Below are 23,742 nucleotides of genomic sequence, written 5' to 3' on the forward strand. Positions count from 1 at the left end.
ACAGCAATTCCATCTTAGCAGCACCAGCAGCACCAGTACTAGAAAATCTGTGTGTAAAAGCATCCTGCCTTGACCACATTAGGAGACACCCCCATAATCGGCATTAATATTTCAGTAGTGCGCTAGGTATACTCAGGAGTCTTAACCATACCAGCTGCCTTAGCCCTGTGTGATGTGAGCCCTCCAGCATGTACCAGCACAGAAGGGAATTCCTGTGAGGCAGATCAAATGAGAGAGCTGCTAGTAAGGCTGGTAAAAAGGTCTCAGTAAATTGCTCTTGGAAGTGAGCCCTTGTATAGTCTTTGGATGAATAAAATGGCCACCATCCTCCTTGGCATGTCACGTGTCTGGTGTTAAAGCAGCGTTTTTAAATGTTGGTGTAGCCAGTGGCCTCAGGGCAGAAGGAGCTTTTCTTCAGCCTCCCAGTCACGTTGCTGCTCCCTATATATTTTATTTAGCCACTATTTGAATGTCAGAGAATGGCCCGGGAGAATAACTTGTCCCGTGTGTCTCCATTAGTAAACAACATGAGTCCTCCACATCCTTCACTCACTTAAAAGCAGTGAGAATGCATCTCAGCCAAAGCTCTCACTTGAAAATACTCATATTGCACACCAGTAAAATAAATCCTTGAAACAATAATAAGAAGTGTAGCAGTTGTTACCCTCCTGAGCTGTTCATGGTAATTGGTCACGAGGGAAAATGGGTTTGGAGCAAATCCTGGTCTCTGAAGGGTGTGCCTCCATTTAAAATGCTGTTTATGGATGACAACCAGCCCACTTGCATGAAAGCATCTGGTTCTCATGGTGCAGTTGAGCAAGCAGCTGGGATTGGTGGTGTTAGCCTGGGTTTGTACCGCTGCCCTCTCATCAGGGGAAGGTAAGATTTGGGACAGGGTCACCATCTAGTGGCTGGCCCCTATAAAGGACACGGGCTGGATTGAACCAGGACATTTGATGCCTTTGCTTTTCAGCTGGGAGAAAGAGCTACCATACATGTAGTAGTTACTGTGTGCCTGGATGAAATTGGTTGGTAGCTACACGTCTTTTCACCGTGTTGTTTCCTCAGCTTGCCAAGTGCATGTCTTCATCTCTCATTCCCTGTTTTTCTGCTCCTTGACGCGTGAAAAGAATGCCTTCTTGCATCTCAGATGTAAAGTCAGTGTCCTCTTCTGCTTCAGGTCTTGCCTTTAGGCCTATTCTCCCTATGAATCCTTGAGAAAATGGCTACAGAGTAAGTGATAAGTTAAAGAGTACTTCAGTTAGACATGTATGCATATGGGCAAATAAAATGTCATAAATGTCCTTTTTCTCCTATGCCCATTCTGATTTGTTTGCCTTTATAGGACTTCATCTAGTGACATTTGGAAAATATGTAGGCAATTTTTGCCGTATTTATGTGTATACATGCACCTGCAGACAGTTTGTACCACCCTAGGGATGCCAGGGAAACACAAATCAGTAGCTGCTGTCACTATACTAGTCCTGGCAAATCTCTGTTTTCCTAACTACCGTGCTAGTTTACATTAAAAAAAAACCCAAACAAAAACCACAAAAAGACAGGGAAAAGAGGTAAATACATTAATAATTTGTGATACATTCTTAGATGAATTTCTTGAATCGTCAAACACAGCAGGTTATTATTTTCATTTTTTTTTAAGAGTATCAACTAAATGCCTAGTTTCCTTCCTTTCATGAGGGGATGTTTTCTCCCTCAATTTTTTAATCATGTCAAATGTTGAGAAGCAGTACATATGTTTTCTCCTCTTTGTATCATGGCATGACTGCCATGCTTATCAAGATTTATATCCTTGTCTAATTTAGTTTTTCATAAATAATTACAAATCACTCATGAGACCTTGCCAACTGCTCTAGTCCCACAAAGTGACCCGACCTGAAACCCCAAAGTACTGAGAAACATTCATCTTGGAGTATTTTCATAGGCAGTGCTTCAAAGGAATTGCGGTTTAAAAATATGCAGCTATTTTGGTGACCACTTGTGTGGGATAAAGTTTCCCATCAGTAATAGCAGGACTGTAATAGAGTTTCAAGGAGAAGGGAGGAGCTCAGGAGAGCAGTCACAGCACCTTTTGCCTCATTCTGCTCAAGAAGTAGGAGTCTGCAGCAGTAAACAGCTTCTTTAACTTAACATGGACTGAATTTGCAACAGAAATGCTGTAAATTTCAGATAATTTGCAGAGGCTGAAAAGTTCTTCTGACAAGTATGCATGGCCCCTGCTCAGTCAGGAGCAAGGGTCTTTATTTTCTGGCCAGGTGTGAAGAGTGGCCATATACCTGGGGAATGGTGCTTTGAAGGAGCAAAGAGAGGGACTGGGAAACACGTGGCTGCAGATGTGCAGCTCGGAGCTCTGCGCTTGCAAGGTGTGCAAGTGGCTCTTGTGTGTGGAGCCTTAGGGGGTTGAAGCTGCACATGCAACAGCAACCTCTGAGCAGTCATGCCCATCCAGCTTTTCTCTCCAGTGGCTCAGAGGCATCTAATACTCAGGGATGGGATTACAGGTGATAGACTTACCTTGGAATATCCCCTGCTTCTTGGCTAACAGCTTGATTTTCTCTTTAATATGGGAAAAAATTTGCAGGGTGGGTTCTTTGTTCACTTCTGGCTCTTCATTAAAGAAAACAACTTAGCTAGAGAAGTTACCATTGGGGTGATAAAGGCAACTTCTCTGAAAAACAGAGGGCTTGACCCATTTACAAAAGGTTTGAAGTGACAGCTCACACTAAGGTTTGTCCTGGCTTTTCTAAGTGAATTTGCTAGGATAGCTGTTCTTTTCCAACTTTACTGGGGAACAATAATAGGAAACTACAGACCCTTCTACTTGTTTGCAAGGGTATCATTAGTTGAAATTGGAATGCTCTCATGTGCTAGTGGAGATACGCATTTTGAATATTTAGTGAAGCTGTTGTAAATCAAAGCTTCTGTTTGAAATGGCTGTGCTACCCTAACTAGAAGTCAAAGGGGTGACAAGCTAGCAGGGCAATACATGAAAAAAAAATTTATTTAGGTATTTTGTCAGCAACTGAGAATGTGCTTGTCATCTTAGATGCTAACTGTGTTCTGGTTTGGAAACATTACCATTTTGTAATACTGCCTTTTAGTGTATTTCTTATCATTGTCAATAAGATAAAAGATTTCTTTGTTGGTTTTAGATGTGTTGGGCAAGCACCAGTTTTTTCAATTTCAGTGTATCAGCAGATGAAGATAAGACTTTTGACACTCTCTGCTATAGACTCCAGTGTTAGTGAGCTGTCCCGGAATTCACAAAGTCTTAAGGAATTGTGTTCTTTCTCACTGACTCTTGGTACAGTCTGGTTTCTGTAGCTTTGTTGGTGGTTGTGGTGGTTGGGGTCAGCAGGTGGAGGAAGCTAGTTCTTTAAAGATATTTGCAGTCCTCAAGCGCACGGTTCAATATAGCTACTAAATATTGAAGATAAGAGTAAATTGAAGTTAGAACAACTTGTTAAACAGAAGAATCAATAAAACTGCTTTTACTGCCATTGGGAAATAGAAGTTTAAAAAAAAATTAAGTTTTACACTCAATGAATGAAAGTTTTGTTGGTTCTTTGAATCAAAGCCAGGACTGTCTTACCTAGTTTAAAATTTCTTTGACACGTCTGGCTGAAGCACAGGTTATAAATCAGAGCAGAGTGGATTTGTCTTCATTTCACATCACCCTCGTGGAACAAGGTTCAGGAACTGGTGTGTAAAACCAGACCTATCTGTTCCTTTAAATCTGTTCTTCTGATTATTCAGAAAGCTAGGACAAGCTTGTTGCCTCCCTAGTTGGATCTAGGTAGTAAAAAAAAACTTTGGCCTTCTCTTTTTCGCATTTCTTCCGGTGGGTTTCTACAGATATTTGAAACCTAAATAAGCTACGACGCAACAAGAGGCTTGTTTAATGTCCTATACGTCAGCAAAACGTATGCCTGAACTTTGTTGCTGCTGTTAGATAGTGCTGTAATGCAAATAACTCATTCTGTTTTCCTGCTTCCACTTCTTTGTCTCCCTTCTATGCCTCCCTGCTTTTTGTTGGTTTTCTGTGATGGATTAAAATGGGTAATGCCTGCCCTGTCCCTAAGCTTTGCTCCTCTACTGAGATGAGCAGGTGGTTGTAGAACTTTTTCAAAGAGGATTGATAGAACAGTTTTTTTAATTTTCTTTTTTGTGTATGTGGAATGCCCCAAAAATAGGTGAGCAAGAGAACCCTTCATTAAGCACTGACTGTAAACTGCCCACTAGATTAAAAAAAATCCTTATCTATGGGACCTCAAAATCCTTACATATGAGGGCTTGGGCTCAGTTGACATTGCTATGGTGCATCTGTGGTACCGTGGAGGTGCCTATGGCACAGACCACACACTGATGAGGAAATGCAGTGCAGTGGACACAAGATCTGATGGGTCAGCTTATTTTGTCTTCCAGGTGACTTCTGGCTGGCCTGGCAGCTTTCACTGGGCACTTGATGGTTGCTGAATAATCTGGTTTTGCACAGCAGCTGTTTGTTCAAGGGACCATTTGTTAGTTTTGTGGTACCTCAAAGGTGGCAGTTGTAGTGAAATCCCCAGATACGGGATATTCCAGTGCACTGTACTGTGTTGTTGTGTTTATTGGGAAAGAAAAGTTTTATTGGGCCCACAAAGAACAATTTTTAAAAGTAGTATCCTATTGAACATCATCCTGTATGTTGGGAGTTAAGGCATTACAAACTTCATCCCACTGGCTTGGTGCAAAGATTTTAATCTGTCTTGGTCCCAGCTACAGTCTGCTCTGCAGATTTCGCTGAGATTTAACCACAAATAATGCTTGTTCTTATTCTTCACACAGAACTGGATTCCTCTAAACAAATACCTGCTTTGGCATCCCATTATACATGCCTTCACTGTGTGTGAGGCTTAGAATAAATTGAGAGGAAGGTTAACCTGGAGTTTTGTTTATTTTACAGGATAGTTTATCTAAACAATTTTGTGGGGTTTTTTTTTAAGTGGGGGGTATAACATTAATGTTGTGAAAAGTTGTCTACAATTTGTTGTTTTTTCCTCTCTTATGACAGTGATCCGAGCTAAAGTGGTGGGGAAGAAGCTCATGAAAGATGGACCATTTGGAACGATGCGGTACACGGTCAAGCAGATGAAGGTATGTTTGCAGACATTTCCCGTGGGCTAGTATATATGGTTAGGAATCTAATTAACATTAGTAACAAACACTTTGCATACTTATCAGCACTGCAGTTTTTTGCAGTGGCCATACTGAATGGAAGGAAACCAGTAATTGGTAGACATTTCCCTGAAGTGTGGAAAGGAGCAGGAAGAGGTCATTCCTGACATACAATGCTGAATACCTGAATTCTTCCATTATTTTAAAATTTCTGGTAGTAAAAGATGGCAGATGATCTTCTCTAGGTACTGAAGTCATGTTTTGTGTTCAACATGCACAGTATTGGACTGGAAATGCCAGCTTTGCCATGCAGTACTTTCATTAAATCCAAGAAGGAAATTATGGTAGGGGGTCTTCCAGCCTTGGGAGAGTGCTCGTTTCTCTTCTTTCCTTGCTTTCTTTGTGACCACCAGTTAGGATTACAGCATTTTTTTCCATGTACAAAACAAATGAAAATCATACAATGAAGTCTTTATATAAAGCTAAACGGAACACTGTAGCTTTTAAATATTGTCAGCTCAGAAGAGTTGTAAAATATTGATTCAGAGATGAAAAGAGGTAGAACCACACCAGTTGCTTGATTTCTTTGGTTCCTTTCTTCAGAGCTCTAGTTCTTTGCTGCACGAACTGCACCCAACCTGCTGCTTTGCACTTGGTTTTTTTTTCTTAAACTGCCCCTTTGTTATGTAATGCTAAAAATTAGCCCTAGATTGTTTTTCTTGGCAATGCCATTCCAGTCATAAGACTGGTTAATGTCTTTAGGAAAAAAAAAAAAAAAAAGAAAGGGAATGGAAAAGCTTGGCAGAGACTGCAGAAATCTGAAACATATTAGACAAAGTAAAGGTTCAGAAAAAACCAGTCACTTGCCTGCCTTGTAACAGTAACTCTCTTTATAAGGCTGTTTATAGCTAAGCACGAAAGCGGGGAGGAGGAGACGCAAAGCCTGTTTCATAAGCTGTCACAAAACCATGTACGTAGCCAAATCTGGTCCTGGCATGGCTCTTCCACGAGAGTGGAATGCCTGCGCTTCGAGTAGCAGGGCGTGAGGTGCTGGGCTTACTGACTTCCTTAACCTTAAAAATTTCTCTGTAAGATCCAAAGGAAATACATATTTTTTACAAAGAAAAATAAGCAACTGGTTGTATTGGCAATAATGAGACAACACTGCCACTTTTTTTGGTTTTTCTTGGCTTTTGTTGGCCTCATCAGGTTTGCAGCACTCCATGCTGTTCTTCTCCAGTTTTGTCACTCTCCAGCGCTGCAAGTGTACCCTGCTTCACAAAACTACTCAGTGCCCACGTGCTGCAGTGGCTTCATCACCTTCTCTTTCTGATTTCATCCTGATCTGTCCAGTACCATTACTTTCCCTCCTTCTCCGTGCCAAGAGTTTGATGCTTCCCGTCTAACATACGACCATGAACAGGGTGCAGCAGTGATCTAGAATAATGGTAGTCCCCGAAATTAAGTACTACCCTTTACCAACAATAACACTGCCCCTTTTCTAAATAAATAAGACACCTGAGCCTGTCCTGGCTGTTTTCATTGGGTTATTCTGCAGCACAGGGCCTTTCTGCAGGAGCATTTCCACAGTGTTTTGTTAGGAAGCTAGGTGTCCAACAAAACCAAGTGGGATTTTAAAGAGGAAATCTTGTGTTGGTCAAACTGCCCTTATGTCTGCTTAGATGGTGGGCTGGTGGGATGTTGCACTGGATGTTTAACTGTGACCTTTGGCATGAAGGAACCTGAAGCAAAGTGCTCAGTAGGACTGGAATGTCCGGAGGCCATAGTTCTTCATAAACAAACAAACAAACCAAGTGTCTTCTTTGGAAACCCTGCTGTCTTTCTGCTGAGCTTAGAGACTTCAGTATAAAGAGGGATTTAGATCCATACAGTGGGGGAGTTCAGAGTGATGTAGCAAATTTCTCCCTTGTTTGCTCCAATGAAAGCTGACTGTCCGCCTGCTGAAAGGAGGCCTATGGCTCTGCACAGCTGCATGGGAACAACTCTGAAGATAAAACTAACATGTCAGTCTACATAAACCCTTCTGCACCTGCAGGTGAAAAATAAACAAGCCATTTAGTCTATCAGTGTGTGCTGAATTGCCTGTGGAAAGCATTGAAAGCCTCAAAGGGCAGAAAACAATCTCCGTAGTTCTTTCACGGGCTGCTTGGAGTTTGCCGGGTTAGATTCTTGATCTCAGTAACATTCCTCACTGAACTCATTGCTGCATTTCACAACTAAACCAGCTTGGGGCCTGAACTGGAGCACAAGGTCAGCCCACAGGGACAGAACAGTGCCAGGCTTTCTAGTGTTCAGGTTTGTTGTCTGAAGAGGCCTTGTGCTTTTCCAAGCAACCTCTGCCTCTACCCACTGCTTTCTCAAATAATATAAGAATACTTTGAGATCACGTGTCATAAATCTGCTCAGGACTGATCTAACCCCTATGTGTTCTGTGATCCTGCAGTGCATTCTGAGAATGGCCCAAGCCTATTTCAGGAAACTGCAAAGGAAACAAGGAGATAAGATATTTCTCCTCCATGAGCACACACAGTCCTGGTTGACCATGGCAGCACCCTGCACAGGCTGCCAGAAGCAAGGAGACTTTCCTTGGTTTGTTGCTTATCTGTAAAATGAGTCTATGGGGGGAAATGTGATAGTCCCAAGAGGAAAGAAGTGGGATAGGATTAATTTAGTTTTAGACAGACTAAAATGAGGTGTTGAGTCTTTCCTGCTCTCTTTATTGTCAATGGATAGAGAGAGGAACCACCAAAGTGTCATTCAGCCCACAAGTTGTAGACAGCTGTTTTAGGATAGGCTGAGTTGTTCTGGAGGTGTCTGTTCTTGGCATTTGACTAGAGAGGATGCCTAATTCCTGTGAATTGCCTATATTTTAGGTAGCTGAAGGTTAGGCAAAGTGTGACTCCCAGCTCTTGGTATCTAGTGCAACCTCACATGGGAGGGATAGAGGGAGGAACATCATGAACAATTTTACAGGGTGAAGTCACTTAAGCAGCAGGAACCACCACAGGATTTGCCTGTGCATTTCTGAGGCAGTATGGGGGCTGCTAAGGGGAATGCTGACACAGATGGAAATAGAGCAGCACTAGCAGACATCACCATGTCATGTTTGCTAATACTTTGTTCCCTGTTATTATGCTTCCAAAAATACACATTTGTGGGGACAGGAGAACTCTGAGGGTAGCAGTTAGGCTAGCTTTTTGGTTGGGTTTCTTCTGACTGGTCTAACAGCACTTCCAAGACACTTTGTGTATCCAAAAATAATGCTCAAGGTATTGGTTTTTTTGTTTTGACAGCAGGCATCTGTAGAAGATTCCCCCTTGCCAAACTTGCTTTTTCCTTCCAAGAGAACTGAGGTCCTGGTGAATTTTGTTCAGTCATCAGAGGGTGTGGCAGGCCCTGTCTGCCCCAGCATGGGTTCAGTCGGTGTGACAGTGGCTGCCATCCCTGTGGGTCACTGAGGGCTGAGTGGCAGTGCTTTTTGAGAGGCTGAGCATGCTTCCTTTAGCAGCCCTGGCAGTGGTGTCCCTAATGGTAATGTGAACAGGAAATTAGGTCCAGGAGCTGAAAAGCAATCCCCAGTTCAGCATCACTGGCTACTTCATAGGCAGTCATGTTGAGCTTGATGGCTCCGAAGATGCTCGAAGTGATGACTGTAACAGTCCTGTAGGAAGGACCTGAGCAGCTTCCCAGAGGAATGATTAGTGTAGCTCATAGCCCTGTGGGCAAGAGGAAGAAAGGGCTCCAAGTGTGCCTGCCCACGTGCAGACCTTGTCACACAGATTCTTAATTAGTCCAACATGACTGGGAGCTCAGCACTGCGAGTGACAGATCCCTTGCACTGCCATGCACAGTGTGCAGCCCTCTGCAGTGTTGATAATGCACTGCTTGGAGGGACTGGGCAGCCCCAGCTGTTACCTTAGCTAGTCTTATCTGCTTAGATACTGTTATCTGAGCTTCTTGGTGTGACACCCACTAGGATGGGGTCTGAACACGTGACCTTTATTCTATGTGCCTTTCCTCACAGTACCCTTGGGAGGCAAGAAACAAAAGTGTGCTGAGGGCTAAATAACTCATCCAAGGACAGACTGGATTCTTGTGCCAGAATCTAGGTCTCAAGCTATGTTGACTGGATTGGAAAATCTGAGTGGGTCATCTGATACCAAGAAAATTGCAGAGATAAAGCAGAGATTAGGTGAAATTCACTTCTTCCATATCCATTGAAAGACTTTGGCCACTTATGGACACAATGTCATATTTCAAGCATGATCTATGATTTTTTGTTAATACACTGTGATTTATTAAAAAAAAATAATGGCCTTGCCTATTAGCTGGGTGTAGAAGAAAGGCTGGAAAATGCAAACTCTTTAGCATGTCTTTTACTGTACCCAGCAGTGCTGTTACTGAGTTGTGATACTGTTACAAGATCATGCTAATTAAGGGAATCTATCTAAGGAGAAAAAAAATCACCTGGCTGACATTCCGTAGATGCTCCAAAGATAAAATTTGGCCTCTCAGCATAGCAGAATTAGTAGTAGCTTTTTATGGTTTTATAGGAAGTATTTGGGCCTAGCATAAAATCTGTTAAATTAACATGTTCTTTCAGAAAGAAAAAGATTTGTTGTTTTTAAAGGAGGTGGGAGAATGATGAAATACCCTGGGGGTAATAGGGGACTTCAAGAAATAGAATGCAGCCTGGAGAAGAATACTACAGCTTAGGTGACACAGAGGCAAGGATTTATAGCTCTGGGATTGTTTGGGATTTTTTGGTCGTCTTTTGCCTCACATTAATATTTACTGCTAAGCCAAATGTGAATGTGCTATCAGTAAAGCTGAGAGAGAAAAGGATAGGCTGGGAAATGCCAGGAAACTGGTTTTCTCTGACTTCTATTGTTTCTTCTTTAACTTCTAAATATTGGCCATTCATGGAGTTGGCGGGGAAAAAAGAGTGACTAAATGCTTTGAAAAGACAAATTTTAAAGATGAAATTCTCAGGGAAATAATCCTATGTCTCTCAAAAATAGGATATGTTTAATGGGTCCAATGTACACATGCAATGGTTGTTTCATTGCTATGCAAAGACTTCTTTATGCTGCTAACAGGTGGGCATGAGTTTCTCTAAATTGCAGCAGTAAGGCCAGGTCAGATGGGGACATGTGCTAATTTCTGACTGAATCCAACTGCCAGTGCATCTGTGGGCTCATGTTTCGATTAAACTGAGCTGGAAGAAAGATTATGAAGAAGGAGGAGGAGTGCAGAGGAATTATGTATACATGATATTTTCTTTACGGTGCCCATCAGTACGGGACTAATTTTAGAAGATGGTGTAGAATTCAATGTCTGCATTCGTTGAGTTAGAGACACATTAAGTCCTTGCTGAGGTCAGCAGGAGCTGTGTGTGCTACGCGTTTGAGGAGGAGGTGTCTGACTTGATGACTTAGATCAAGCGCCAAAGGTTTGAAACTCTTACGGCAGCAACACTGGAAAATAGGGTAATTGTTTAAAAGAAAAACCTCTTAGTTTGGAAGAAATTGTGTAAATCGCATAGAGGAGAAAGATTCCAAGCTTGAACTAATTTTATTTCTCTCTAATTATGACCTTTATAAGGGAAAAAAAAATTCAGGATGTTGGCAGAGCTTGCAACATTGGCGCTTTGTTCACTTAGTGCCACTGGAACTAATACGAATGGGAAAAACTGGTCTCTGTGCTGAATTGCAATGGCTCGTTAGCAGGTGGTTTTTCTGCTTTACCAGCAGATCTGGTGGGGAGGCTTCCATGAGTCCAGCCAGTGTCATTATTCCTTCACTCTTGTAAAAACCAGAAAATTTATTGCTTACTACCACAAACTAGGAATGTAGATTGTAAAGAACCTTAAGTGAAATTTGTTCTCTTAAGATGACTGAAAGCATTTTTATTCTTTCTCTAGATGTATAGGGGCTTCCAGATAATGCCACACGTTCAGTACATCTACACAGAAGCCTCTGAGAGTCTTTGTGGAGTCAAGCTGGAGGTCAACAAGTACCAATATCTGATTACAGGTAAAGGACCATGTACTTCTCCATAAGTTTTCTATCCTATACATGCACCTGCTAAGGACATGGGCAGTGGTGTGGACAGCTCTGTACACAATTTCCTAAGTGTTAAGATGGCCAACAGTATTCTGGTGTTCGGTACTCTACAATGCTGAGAGTCATTTCACTCCCTAGATGTCCCTCTCTTTCCAAAAGTGTATCCTACACCCTGGCATGCTGTGAGAAGTATGTTGTATGACAGTCCATGGCTCTCAATTTATACCTGAGCTGGCATGTCTGTCACAGGGAGCTGGGTGCTACTGGGCTGTGTCAGAAATGGAAGATGGTTTTTGGAATGAGCTGGAGAAACGCAGGCTGCTGAGATGGGGGGATGCAGGGGGATGGACATGTGACAGTTGCCAAGTCTTGTTTCTAGTGAGGGTGTCAGCTCATTTTCTCTGTTGTTAAGAGGAGCTTGACAGCATTACTAACCTGCATGTTGCTGGTGGTGCTTAGAGCCAGCACAACACCTTCTGACTTTCAGAAGTGCTGTTATCTTGCTGGCCAGAGATTCCTGAACCAGTTAATAAAAAGAAAACATTTGCTGAGCAGTGGCTGAAGCCAAACATATTGAGAGCATTAGCCATCTCAGGAAACGAGAGAAGTGCTTGAGCTGAGAAGTGCTAACTTGTGACCATGTGTCTGTTTTCAAGGCCGGGTGTATGAGGGGAAGGTTTACACTGGCCTGTGCAACTGGTATGAGAAATGGGACCGGCTGACTCTGTCCCAGCGCAAAGGACTGAACCATCGTTATCACCTGGGCTGTGGCTGCAAGGTATGTGTGTCTCTAAGGTGGCATCAGACATTCAAGCCCATTCTGTCTCCCCTGGCTGGTAATACTTGATGATGCTAGAGAACAGCCAGGAAGAGAAATGGAGGACAACAATTTTTACAGAGAAAAAGTAAAGTTCATTTTTAGTGTTGAGACCAAAGAAGAGATAATCAAATAAAAGTGCAGAGTCTATGCTTTTAATACCCTGTTGGAGTTAATTGGGATTGGGGAAGACTTTCAGAATCTGTGCAGAATCATTTGCAGGTGAATGAAATCAGGTACCAAAGGCTTGGCAAGATATGTCCAGCTTTTTTCCTGTGTAAACATTTTGAGTACTTAAAACCCCACAGCCTGGCACTGGAACTAAGACTTTTTCACATGGCCTCAGGCCTGCAAAAACATAGACGTAAGTTCAACTTTTCTGCACCTGAAAAGCCCTTTTGACTACAGAATTAGCTGTGTGTGTGAAGCTAAGCACATGCTTACGTGCTTACAGAACTGAGGCTGAAGTTTGGATTAGTAAGCAAGGTTTGAGGGAGTGGAATTTTGAATCACTTGTCTCTGTTAAAAAGACATTTTATATAATGTTGTTTTTACATGTAGACTTACCTGAATTCTCTTTCCAATTGCAGATTAGGCCCTGCTACTATTTGCCCTGCTTTGCCACCTCCAAGAATGAGTGCATTTGGACAGACATGCTCTCCAACTTCGGCCACTCGGGATATCAAGCAAAGCACTATGCCTGCATCCAGAGGGTGGAAGGCTACTGCAGTTGGTACAGAGGATGGGCACCTCCAGACAAAACGATAATCAATGCCACAGATCCCTGAGCAGCTATCCCTTTCCTTATCTCCCCTCTCCCTTACTTGTGGCTGATCTTCCTTTGGACACTAACTCTTACCAGATCGTGATGATGACAATGAAATTAGTGCCTATTTTCATGCAAATTCTAGCACTTCGAACACTTAAAAAAGAAAAGGAAAAAAAAAAGGAAAGGAAAGAAAAAAGTCTGTGCTACCTTACTGAATTTGTAATCACCTTTTCCATTTTTTGATACCACTCATTTTGATCAGACGTTTGGGAGCTTACTTTTGCACACCAGGGGGAAAAATGGGAGGGAAAAAAAAGGAAAAAAAAAAAAAAAGATGGAGCTCTTGCTCTCTTACATGTATCATTAGCTGTAGCAATATAATCTCTATTTTTTTAGGAAAACAAAAATCTAAAAACTATGCCAATTAGGCACTGTATTCTTCTATGCGCTGGCTTCCCATCACCCCTCCTCATGCACTAAGTGCTGAAAATACTTAGACAAATCTATTTCAAGGGAAACAGATTTCATTAATCAGATTAATCAAGCAAATGAAGCAAAATGAAAAGAAATCCAGCCTAAACTCTGGACAAAATAACATCCAAAAGAAATTCTCCTCTATAGGAGAGATTGGCAATGTGATTGACTCCAGCAGTGGGAGACTTTACCTGGTGTGTCTGACCACATCATCTGGTAAAAGCATTGTTGACTGACTGTCCTTGCTAATTCAGTCACAATGTGAATGCAACAGCACATTTGAAGTTCTGACTTTCCCCAGAAAAAAAGAGAGAGTATTTAGTATTTTTGTTGTTGTTGTTGTTTCAAAAACAAAAACCCCATCTCCTATTTTCAGGGAGGTAAATGCAATTACAGCAGAGCATATAAAGGGTTGTGCCATCCCGTTTTGAGCAGCATTGGCCCCTGAAATTTTTGCAGCTCAGCTTCAACAGCAAAACCAACTTGTGAACACCTTAAACCAAACAGGTGCAAAAATAACAACTGTAAATCAATCACGTGCAAGAGGGAAAGGGGAGACTTGCTAGAACATTTATTGTAAAAAAAAAAAAAAAAGTATTGCCAAAATAGTGTTTTGCTGAACTAAGATGTATATACGCATAATGACATAAGCTATTTTTGACAGGACGTGGAATTTTTTTGGTGTTATAAACAAAAGAATGGTTTGATTGTGTTTTAAAGACAGAAATATTGACATTCCGAGTCAGTGAGTTGCTTTTAAGATTTTGAAGCTCCAGTGTATCTGCAGTAGTGGCTACAGTCATTGTTTCCTCTGTAACTCCTTGCACCACGGTTCCTCCCCTGCAGCTACAATAGCTGCATTTGTTTATATAGTGAAAGGAAGTGTGTGTGTGGGCTAGGCAAGGAAAAGTGGTCTCCTAATAACTGTTGTCTGGGATCATAAAATTTTCAGCTGCCCGGAGGATTCCTTCTGTGTCAAGTGCTGTGTTTCCCTCTAGGCACTGTTAGGCATAGCCCTGTGCATGTGCTCATACCATATCCTGCAGTCATGTGGGAGGAGAAGCCTTACTGTCTTGTGCTTTGCTGTTGACTGGAGAAGTTTTTTTTTCATTCTATTTTGATTTTTTTTATTATTATTAAGAAAACTATAATATAATTTTTCTTATCAAATAAAAGTATTTTAAGTTTTAATGATGGTGAAGAAGGGGTGCTGACAAAATGGGTGACTGAGTCTTGGATGGGGAGGGCTGGGCAGGGAGAAGATTGTGCTTAACTTCATTTTTGTATTATTATGATTATTTATCTTAAGTTTCCATATATCTTCCGTTCATTCCACTTAGAAAGCAGAGCTGCCACCAACAGGAAAAAGTTGTTGCAGTGATTCCAGCTTGGGACAATACAGCATTTTACAGTCAGTGACCTCAGTTACTGGAGGATTGTTTAGCACATCTTTGCCAAATAGAAAAGAAAGGGTGTCTGAGATGGGCTCTGGTGTGTTTTTATGTTCCTTGTGTGCTACCAGAGCTCTGCCAGACGTGCGCCCTCTGAAATGCCCCATTTGCTAATGACTTGTTACAGCAAAAAGCTTCATTTTTAGCATGAACTTTAGAGGGCATTTTCAGAGAGTTGCTGTAAGAGATGCCTAAGTCTGCTGCGTGTATTTTTTTCTCAGCAGCTCTGAGTGGCAATGCAGCACAAAACACATTGAAAGTCTGTTGGATTTTCCTGTGATTTAGACTTGGAACACTTCTTAGAGTCTTCTTCCCTGTGACTACTCCTAAATTATGGGTTGGAGATGAGAGGGAGAGTAGGGTGCTTCATGACACCCATCACAGGAGCAGGTAGTGGTTCAGAATGTTGTTCCTTTTGGCAAAATATGGGTTTGGGCTTTGGGCCCAGTGGAACAATCTCTGTTCGAGTTGTGCATGGCTGACAAAACCTGTGAGGGTCACTGAGGGCAGAATGGAGCTGCCCTCAGTGTTTGCATTGCTTGGAGTTGGCATTGCAGGCTGTGGCCCTCCTCAAGCTCAAGGTGGCCAGTGTCTCTGAGCTGCAGCCACTTCTCACAGCTTTGGAAGGCTAAATGAAAATGCCCTTGATGCAGTAAAGTGTTGATTTGAATTTTCATTGAACTGCAGCTCTGCATATTTTACCTGTCACTGATTCATTTAGCTAGCTGAGACATCACAGTATTGCACTCAAATTATTGTGAAAATATTTGTGTTCTAATACTATGAGGACTTCTGTCCTAAGTAGGATATCATGTAGCTATGTGCTTTGTAAACAAAACAAAACAGCAGATGCATTACCAGAAAATGAAGCATATTCCCACTTTATTTTGCAGACGGTAAAATATTTCTGAGATGCAGACAGCTAGACTGGCAGGGGTGGAGGTTTGGTGGCAAATCTTTGCCCTTGCTGTGTAAAGAAACAGTTGTTAAGGCTGTTCAAAATGCGGAGCCGAAAGGAGGGGGAAGAATCCAGTGAAAATACATTTCTTTTGGGAAGCTTCTTTATTTTGTTTCTGTGCATGCTATCAGGGACATGCGTTTCTTGGGCTAAGCTTCAGCTTGTGCTTGCATTAAAGACCTGCCTGAAGGCACTCCTGAAGTGGAAGCCATTACATGGATTGAACAGGCTCTAAATCAGACTCAAAGACTTCTTCCTTTCTGTCTGCTCTCCTTTCTTCTGCCTTGCTAAGTCACTTCTGCCTGCCAATGGACATGTTCAGGATTACACACACACACCCTGCCACCATATTTTAGACACACCAACATTATTAAAAGTACTTTTTAAAGTGTGAACTAATTTCTGGACTGAAGCTGTTCAGTTTCTTACTTAGGCATATTTTTTCGTTACTTGCTTGAGAGTGTTTTCCCCTTTAAAATGACAAAAATACATATTGAAGGTTTCTGAAAGATTAGATTCTATGTTCCTTTTCCAAAATGGAGGGGCTAGAGAGCAGGAGATCTGTGCATGGAGTTCCTTGAATAAGGTCCTCAGTATGGGAAAAAAGTGCCATTTTTAGGTCTAAATTTATGGTTTGAAGAGTTACATGGCCCTTTATGTAGGACTATTCTAAAACATAAATCTGTCATTGTATCCCATTCATACTTGTCAGAGTGAAATGCTACCTCACAGTGATGGGAAACATACTGTTGTGTTTTTTACAGTAAAGACTGTTGAAAGTAAAGGCCTCCATGAGAACAAGCCTCCATCCTTGCAGATGTCTCTGAAAATACTTACAGCTTAGAAGGACAGAACAAAATTTAGGGAACTGCAAAAGGTTTTTGTCTTTTAGAATAAGTGACTTTTGGGGCTACCAGTCTTGAGAAAAAACATAAAAACCCACTAAACATTTGCTGCTGTTTTGCTTGTACTGGCTTCTCCTTCTCTCTGACACTGTCCTTCCTTCATAGAGCCACTCTGCTGTTCCTGATAGTCATGAAAACTTGGGGAGAGAACCAAACCCATGTGAAAAATCTTGTCCAGAAGGAATGTATTTGTTGCTAAATTTTCTAGCACTGTTTACAGTTTTCCTCCATGTTATTTATAAATTTTATATTCAGTGAATGTATATTGTCTTTTAAGGTAATGTTGCATAATGTTCACTTTTTATAGTGTCCTTTTATTCTAAACAGTAAAGTGGTTTTATTTCTATCACAGACATTCTGTCTCTGCTTCACTTATATTAGTTTCTGTCGACTTCAAATGCACACAAATGGATTTGCAACTGGATTTATTAATTTCCTTCCCCTTCCTGATACCATTTTATTGGTCCCAAAGTAGATATTCCACCTCTGGCAAATCTGGCGCTTTGGCAAAGATCCCTCCAGGAATCCCCCTCTCTTTTTAAGAGGTTGGTCTCTCTGAGAATTGTTACTGTGGTCATAAGCTCAGGAGAGGTGAAAAAGCCCTTTTGAAGTTAATGATTCCCAGTTGTTAATTTGCCATAGGAGGTCAGTACAGAGCAAGGGCTGGCTGTAGCACCAGTAGGTCCTTGGAAGAACACGTGCCAGATTGCTCTTATTTCCAGAAAACTGATCATTATGGGGAGGTCTGGAAGGTGCATGCCCATGGCAAAAGGAAGAGAGGTTCATCTTTTTTGCTATGAAATGTCAGAATCTTGTGTCCTCTCTTTAGGCTTACTGTTTAAGGCTGATTAAAAATGCCCAGTTCTTATGAGAAAGAAGTTTCAGAAAAAGCATTTTGAGCTAAATTAAAATGCTCACAAAAATGGACCTACTGTTAGATAATTCCTGTATCTCACTTTTACTCTTGGAAAATCTAGTGTCTACACAGATGAAAGAATGAAACAGATTTTTGAATTCTTTTTCTGTTTAACCCAAAGGTTTAGAAAGTAGACTCTGGAAAATTTTGGATATAGAAGGGTGAGGGTCTCCTATGTGAGAACTTAAGTGCTTGAAGTGTATGACATTGCAGAGAGGTAAAACCATAACACTTGTTATAAACACTTCCAGGGGTTGAGCCATCAAAGGACCACAGTGTGTTTTACGAGTGCTCACTGGTCCAGCTTGGAAATGCCTCCAGGAGAAGGAAAAGAAGAGTGGTAAAAGGGGATCAGTATATTCCTGTCTGACAGATGGAGAAGCTGAGGCACTGTGGGCAAGCAACTTTCGCAGGTGTTTGGTGATGACTGCAGTGCAGCTTGCTTGGTATAAGCTTGACCTCTCAGACTCTCACAGCCCAGGGTGTTGAGAAGATGCTCCCAGAAAAGATATTTAGAAGTTGTGTAGATTCATTCTGTGAGGCAGACCTGTCCACCTGGGAAGGGCTGACCTGAATTTGCCCAAGTGGATTGTTGCTTCTGTAAATTGTTGAAAAGTGACTGATTTAAGCCAGATTACTCAGGCTTCCATGTCAGCAGTAGTGTTTGTGTTCATATGAGATTACCTACCGTTTAAAAGGCTTCCTGTACCCTTTTGGAAGTAAGTAATAGCATCTCCAAGTAGGTGTTTAGTCATAAAGATGGAAAATAAGTGAAATTAAGATCAGTACTACTACTATGCTGGCACCAAATACATCTACATCCGAGGAACCAAGAATCAGATTTCCAGACAAGAAGATCTTGCTAAAAGTGCTAGCTAACTTATTTGCAATGATAACCTTTATCAAGTCTTCCAGAATTACCATTCCTGAAGTGGTGATCAAAGTCACAACTGTCCTGAAACATTACTTATGTCACAAAACCTTCTTCATAAATCATTAGGAATTAAATGCAACAGGCACAATCAACTAATTCATCATAGAACTGTGCAACAAATGGTCACATTGTTTAAGGACTATCCATTTCTTCATGTCTTAAATGATAATACAACTTCATGACTGTACTTACCTCCACCATGTGCCTGTGAAGCATAGAAGTGCTGTAGTCTACCTAGCACAGGTAGAGAGCAGAGTATTGGAACAGAGAGGTGAAGGTCTGGCATTTCAAAGTATTTGAGTACCTAGCAGGCAGCAGTGGGATTTTGCACAAGAACCTGCATGATCAGGAGCCTACACCCTGTTATGTGTTGTGGTTGGCCCACAGTGTTGCAACAACTGTGTGAGAAAAGAGGGGTTTGAATATTTTTGAGCCTTAGTTTGGCATCTCAACAACCCTCATGTTCAGGCTGGCAATGCTGCTTGGGTTCACAGTCAAGCCTGGGAAATTAGCTCAGCCAGCCAGTGGTCACACAGGGGGTCATGGTTCATACAGGGTTTCATCGAAGCCTCAGCCATGTAGGAAGCGCCACTAATTCATGGATGTAAGTTGGGAGCAAAAATTCACAAAGGACTAGTCTTCCTTTTAACGCAGGAAAAACAAGAGCCATGACCAGCTTTAAACAGAGCCCCTCTCTTTGCCATGTTCTCCAGGACTAAAGGCACCTATGCAGATTCCTTTGGAAGGTGCCCTAAGAGTTTGGTACAGTGCCCAGCAGCCACACAGGACACTGAGTGTTTAGCTGTTGACAGAAAGACCAGGCCCCAGAGCACTGTGCAAAGAAAACATGAGAAGCTGAAGCAAACTCTTTCAAGAACTCCAAGTTACCCTGAGTTCCTTCAGGCTGATAAATGTTTCATGGATGGTGAGCACGTGACAGACCAAGCAAACTAATATTGTGAAACAAACATCTCTCAGGACACGTCCCAAATTGTCAACGTATTTTAAACAATTCCAGGAGTAGAGAAAATCCACTTTATCTGAATAGAGTGATTCTTTGCTCTAAGGGATGAGCTTTTTGTTGACTGTTTTACAATGGAGTTCTGCTTTAGTGTTGAACCTTTGAGCCTCTTTGTACATTTTTTCAGGGTCCTTACATGACCTAGGGGAGGGCTGGGCAAGAAAGGAAAGAGGTTCCCAAGCAGTGCCTTTTACATTGCACTTTTTAACTAGTATTTCTCTGTAAGTAAAATTTAGACTCTTCCCAGCATTCCCACCACCATTTCCTGTGTCCAGCTTGCATCTGTTGTTTCTACCCCATCCATACTGGCATCAGAAGAAAGCAAAGTTACTCACCATCTGCTTATGGCTTGGGAAGAACGTTTGCTCCACGAGGGGGAACTTCTCAGGACCCAGCGAGTCGAAGATTTTAATGAGCTGAGAGAACTTGGGGTGAGGGAGGGGGAACAAAAAACAGACACAGTGGATGTCAGTGACTTATTGTGCAACAGGCATGTGCTTGCAAAATGTTCTGATAGTGGTGAAGGAGGTGAGAGAAACATAAATTATGTCTTTGCCACCTTGCTTTCTTGACCTGAGAGCAGCAAAAAAATACAAAGCTGCATTATTTATCCATGGCCAAGCCAGCCTATGTACACAAACCTTGGACTAAGAGAGCATAGAAGGGATTCAAGAGCCAGAAGAGAATCAGTTTGGGTTTACTTACATCTCTACTCTGAACAAGATTTGCTTTCCAAATTCAGCTGGGGAGAGGAGCCTTTCTTAGCAGAGGATAGAGCCAGGAAATCAGTGCCACCGCTCGCTGTTAGAGACCGAATAAACCAAAGCTGTCCCTTGGATCTCTTCCCCACAGCCAAATCCAAGCAAGGCACTTTGTGCTGGAGGGCAGGAGAATTGCTGAGGGACAGTGATGAGCAGAGGGAATGGCCTGTGCTACCTGGTCTGAGTCCCAGCCCAAGGAAGTAGGAGTTAATCATAACTGACATTTATTGTGAACCAAGGGCCCCCAACAGCCCTTCATGAATGACAGGAGAAAGGACATCTGCCTGTCCCTGTCCCACCTACCATGAGGTCTGAGGGAGGCACCAGTCTGTGAGGGCAGTGTCTAGAGAGAGCAGCATGGAACATCAACGGGGACAGCAACCGCCCCCGTATTTCACACACAAGGAGGAACATTTGTCGTTGTCCCCACCCATCAGCATGCAATTCACCACCATCACCACTATCATCACCATTATAAACCCTTTTAGCATTCTGGGTTGTGCCCAACCAGACACAAAGCTCCCCATGGTAGCACTGAGTTTTGATTTCTGTTCGGGTTCCAAAACCCCAACAGAAGTGTTACACAGCACAGCAAATTCCTGCTCTGCTTCAGCCATCTGTGAAGCAAGCAGACTATTCTGTATGTTGTCTGCAGCCTCCCTGTTTGATCCATCATTCATCACCTGGAGAAAAAAATCAAAACTATAAGAGAGAAACTTCATAACCAGGACAGAAAATGTTTCTGAAGCAGGGGTGATATACCAAAGAATATCCCAGAAACCTCTCAGATCTCAGGAGAAGCTTAGAGTCTATAATGTCAGGCATTTAGCCACCCTGCTCACTCTCTGAAGAGACACGGCCCTGTTACCACAGACAGCTCTGAATTGGCACAGCTGTTGGTGAAGTGGTTGGACTGGCAGCTGCATAAGAGAATAAAATGTTTGGGGATTGGTTCCTGCTGTGCTGGAAGGTAGGACTGAGTTCCCCATTGATTGAGTCCTATTCACAAAATAGTTTATAAACTGAATTCAGTTTCCAAGCCCCCCAGAATTTGGTAAAATCAAGTTAATTAATAAAGGTCTCCAGCCTGGGCCAAGTTAGGACAGATTGCAAGTCCTTTGCATGAGCTTCTCAAGTTCCTCATCAAAGGTAGGGATGTATTAAGCTTGAAGGAGATCCCTGTGGCCCCTAAGGGAAGTAACACACAGATTAAGGGAAGGAAACAGACACCTAGGGAAGAAGGGAAAGAAAAGCAAGCTCCCTTTCTTCCCAACAGCATTAGCTACTTAATCTTGCATATTCTGAGCACTTCTGGGCAAGAGCTGGAGCCAGTAAAGGCACCAAATCACAACACCAAGGTTACATAGCAGATAGAGAGAGGATATTGTGGATGTTTTCTGCGGAGTAGCCCCGTTAAGGCTCCTCTCCTGGTACTGGGCTAGTCTAAGCAAAAGCATTGCTGCATAAGAAGTTGAAACTTCATTTGCTGGTGGAGAAGAAATGCCCCTTTGAGAGTTAAATCTTGGCATGCAGTCACTGTGAAAAAAAATTAGGCTGCAAGATGTGTGCCAGACCCAGGCCAAATGCTGAAGGGGCAGCTGCCAGCAGATTTGCAGGCAAATGCAAAGAATCCTTTTCCTAATCTCATAGTTCAAAACACAGCATTTGAAGAAAATCCAGGAAACATCAAGAGGCGGCATATCCCATCACTAACACCACCACCACCCTCACATGCATCAGCAGATAAGAGGAAAAACTCCCCATGTGGAATAATTATTGTTGGCAAGGAGAGTATTGATGTTGTGGAAGGAGGACAGCTTGCTTCTCTTAACTACTTGCACTAGCCCTGCACATTCTAGAAAAGAAAAATAAAGCCCTGTTTTGACTAGCAAGGTGAGCAAACAGGGCTTAAAAGTTAAACACAATGAGACAGAGACAGGGGAGAGAAGGAAAAACACTCTGGTTGAGAACAGCCCGTGCCCCTTGCTGTGTGTGCATGCAGCTCTGGTGAGCCATGGACACCGTGATGTTGAAGAAATGTACATTTATCCTGGGAAAACAGCTCAAACAAAATAACTGGAACAACTGTGCAGCTGATAGACAATGTTCTGACTTGTTCCTTGGGCTTCCTTTTGAAGCACACAGCTCTTGGCTGTTGCTGAAATAGCGAGTGTTTCAGATGAGAGATTCAGACATCTGGGAGCCTCGTCACTGGGCCAAGCCTGCAGAAAGGTCTGACTTTGGTATTGCCCCTCATGGGACAGTCCCCTCCCATTTTTCCTTTTTTTACCAGTTGTTAGGGACAGGATGTTGACAAAGAGACTCCCACATTACGTGGTGCAGCAGCCTCTGAGATATCTGATAACAGAGCTCGAGTAAGATCTCCCAGTGCAGATGGGTAGGAATGCTGCTGTCAGCAGCTCTGCTAGGTATAACCACACCTTCCACATTCTGGCAGCAGTTCTTGCTTTCTGTGGTTCCACTGGTTTTAGCGAGATTGCATCCAGACCACAGATAAGACACGGGGCAAGGCAGCCTGGTTTTAGGTACCTGGAACAAGTAGGCAAGTGGAATACCTTTGACTGGCTGGAGATCAGAGTTACATGCAGGGAGTCTTTACAGAGAAACAGAAAGGTCCATTCAGAGGACCTTAAGGCCTTTTGCATATTTTGAAAGTGCCTAGGTGATCAGGGAGCCTATGTCCCTTGGCAGTCAATAACAGTTTGGCTAGGAGTCCTTGGACTCAGGGGGTGACTGTCAGAAAAACTTCATGTTTCCTGCTGCCTTACAGACGCAGAAGTTGCTTTGCAATTACAGACATTACCTGCATGCAGTGAGTACTGCTCTGGGCATTCTTCCCACTGTATTTTGGATTGTAACTTAGAATTAGAGTTAGAATTGTGTTAGAATTCTAACACAAAAATTATTATTAGTGGTTGAAGCAATGTGCTTAGTGTGCTTGTAGTATTATTTCTCAACAGTTCTGGGACCATCTTAAAACTCAGATTTCTTAGATGTTTCTCTCAGGGTGTGAGACCCCCTGAATACTCTTTTTTTTTCCCTCTCAGAAACATCTGATTCAAACTGTGCCCGTTTTAATCTTTGAAGAAGTTTGTGCACTGCAGAACTAGAAACCTGGCAAATGTCATTAAAAAATGGGGCTGCATGTTTGAGTAAACCCAAATCCAAACTCAGCTGATTGTAATTAGAGTTGCTGAGAATAAAACGTGGTTGCAAATTGCCAAAGAAAAACAGTCTCAATTTCATTCCCCTCCACAAAATCATAAACATTTCTATGAAATGGAACCATTTTTGGGGAAAATAAAAAATGAGAGTGAAAAACACATTTCCCAGGGGTATTTCATTTCATTTCTTCATGCATCTCAACTGTTCTCTAGATCCAAAAAGCTTCCAGTAATCTCTGTTATGCAGATCCCTTATTTCGAGATGCCTGTTTTGCAATCAAAGTGGAACG

The 23,742-nt window shown here is 42.3% G+C and overlaps 2 protein-coding genes across 4 annotated transcripts in view; one reads left to right on the top strand and one right to left on the bottom strand.

Moving 5' to 3' along the window:
* TIMP3 (TIMP metallopeptidase inhibitor 3) overlaps positions 1-16,988 on the top strand; it is a 40,976-nt gene extending 23,988 nt beyond the window's left edge. Inside the window, exons 2-5 of one of the 2 annotated variants that reach the window (XM_032107135.1) lie at positions 5,072-5,154; positions 11,120-11,231; positions 11,918-12,039; positions 12,669-13,031. In XM_032107135.1, coding sequence (XP_031963026.1) covers positions 5,072-5,154; positions 11,120-11,231; positions 11,918-12,039; positions 12,669-12,866 — 515 coding nt within the window. In that variant the 3' untranslated portion in view covers positions 12,867-13,031. Of the gene's footprint in view, positions 1-5,071; positions 5,155-11,119; positions 11,232-11,917; positions 12,040-12,668 lie in introns of both variants that reach the window. The other variant, XM_032107133.1, reaches the window with a different exon arrangement.
* SYN3 (synapsin III) overlaps positions 1-23,742 on the bottom strand; it is a 188,597-nt gene that overhangs the window by 109,581 nt on the left and 55,274 nt on the right. For both annotated transcript variants that reach the window (XM_032107131.1, XM_032107132.1), the window contains one exon: positions 19,842-19,931. In XM_032107131.1, the coding sequence (XP_031963022.1) occupies positions 19,842-19,931 (90 nt within the window). The remainder of the gene's footprint in view (positions 1-19,841; positions 19,932-23,742) is intronic.

The sequence above is a fragment of the Corvus moneduloides genome, chromosome 4, assembly GCF_009650955.1.
Source record: "Corvus moneduloides isolate bCorMon1 chromosome 4, bCorMon1.pri, whole genome shotgun sequence".
In the NCBI taxonomy this organism is placed as follows: Eukaryota; Metazoa; Chordata; class Aves; order Passeriformes; family Corvidae; genus Corvus; species Corvus moneduloides.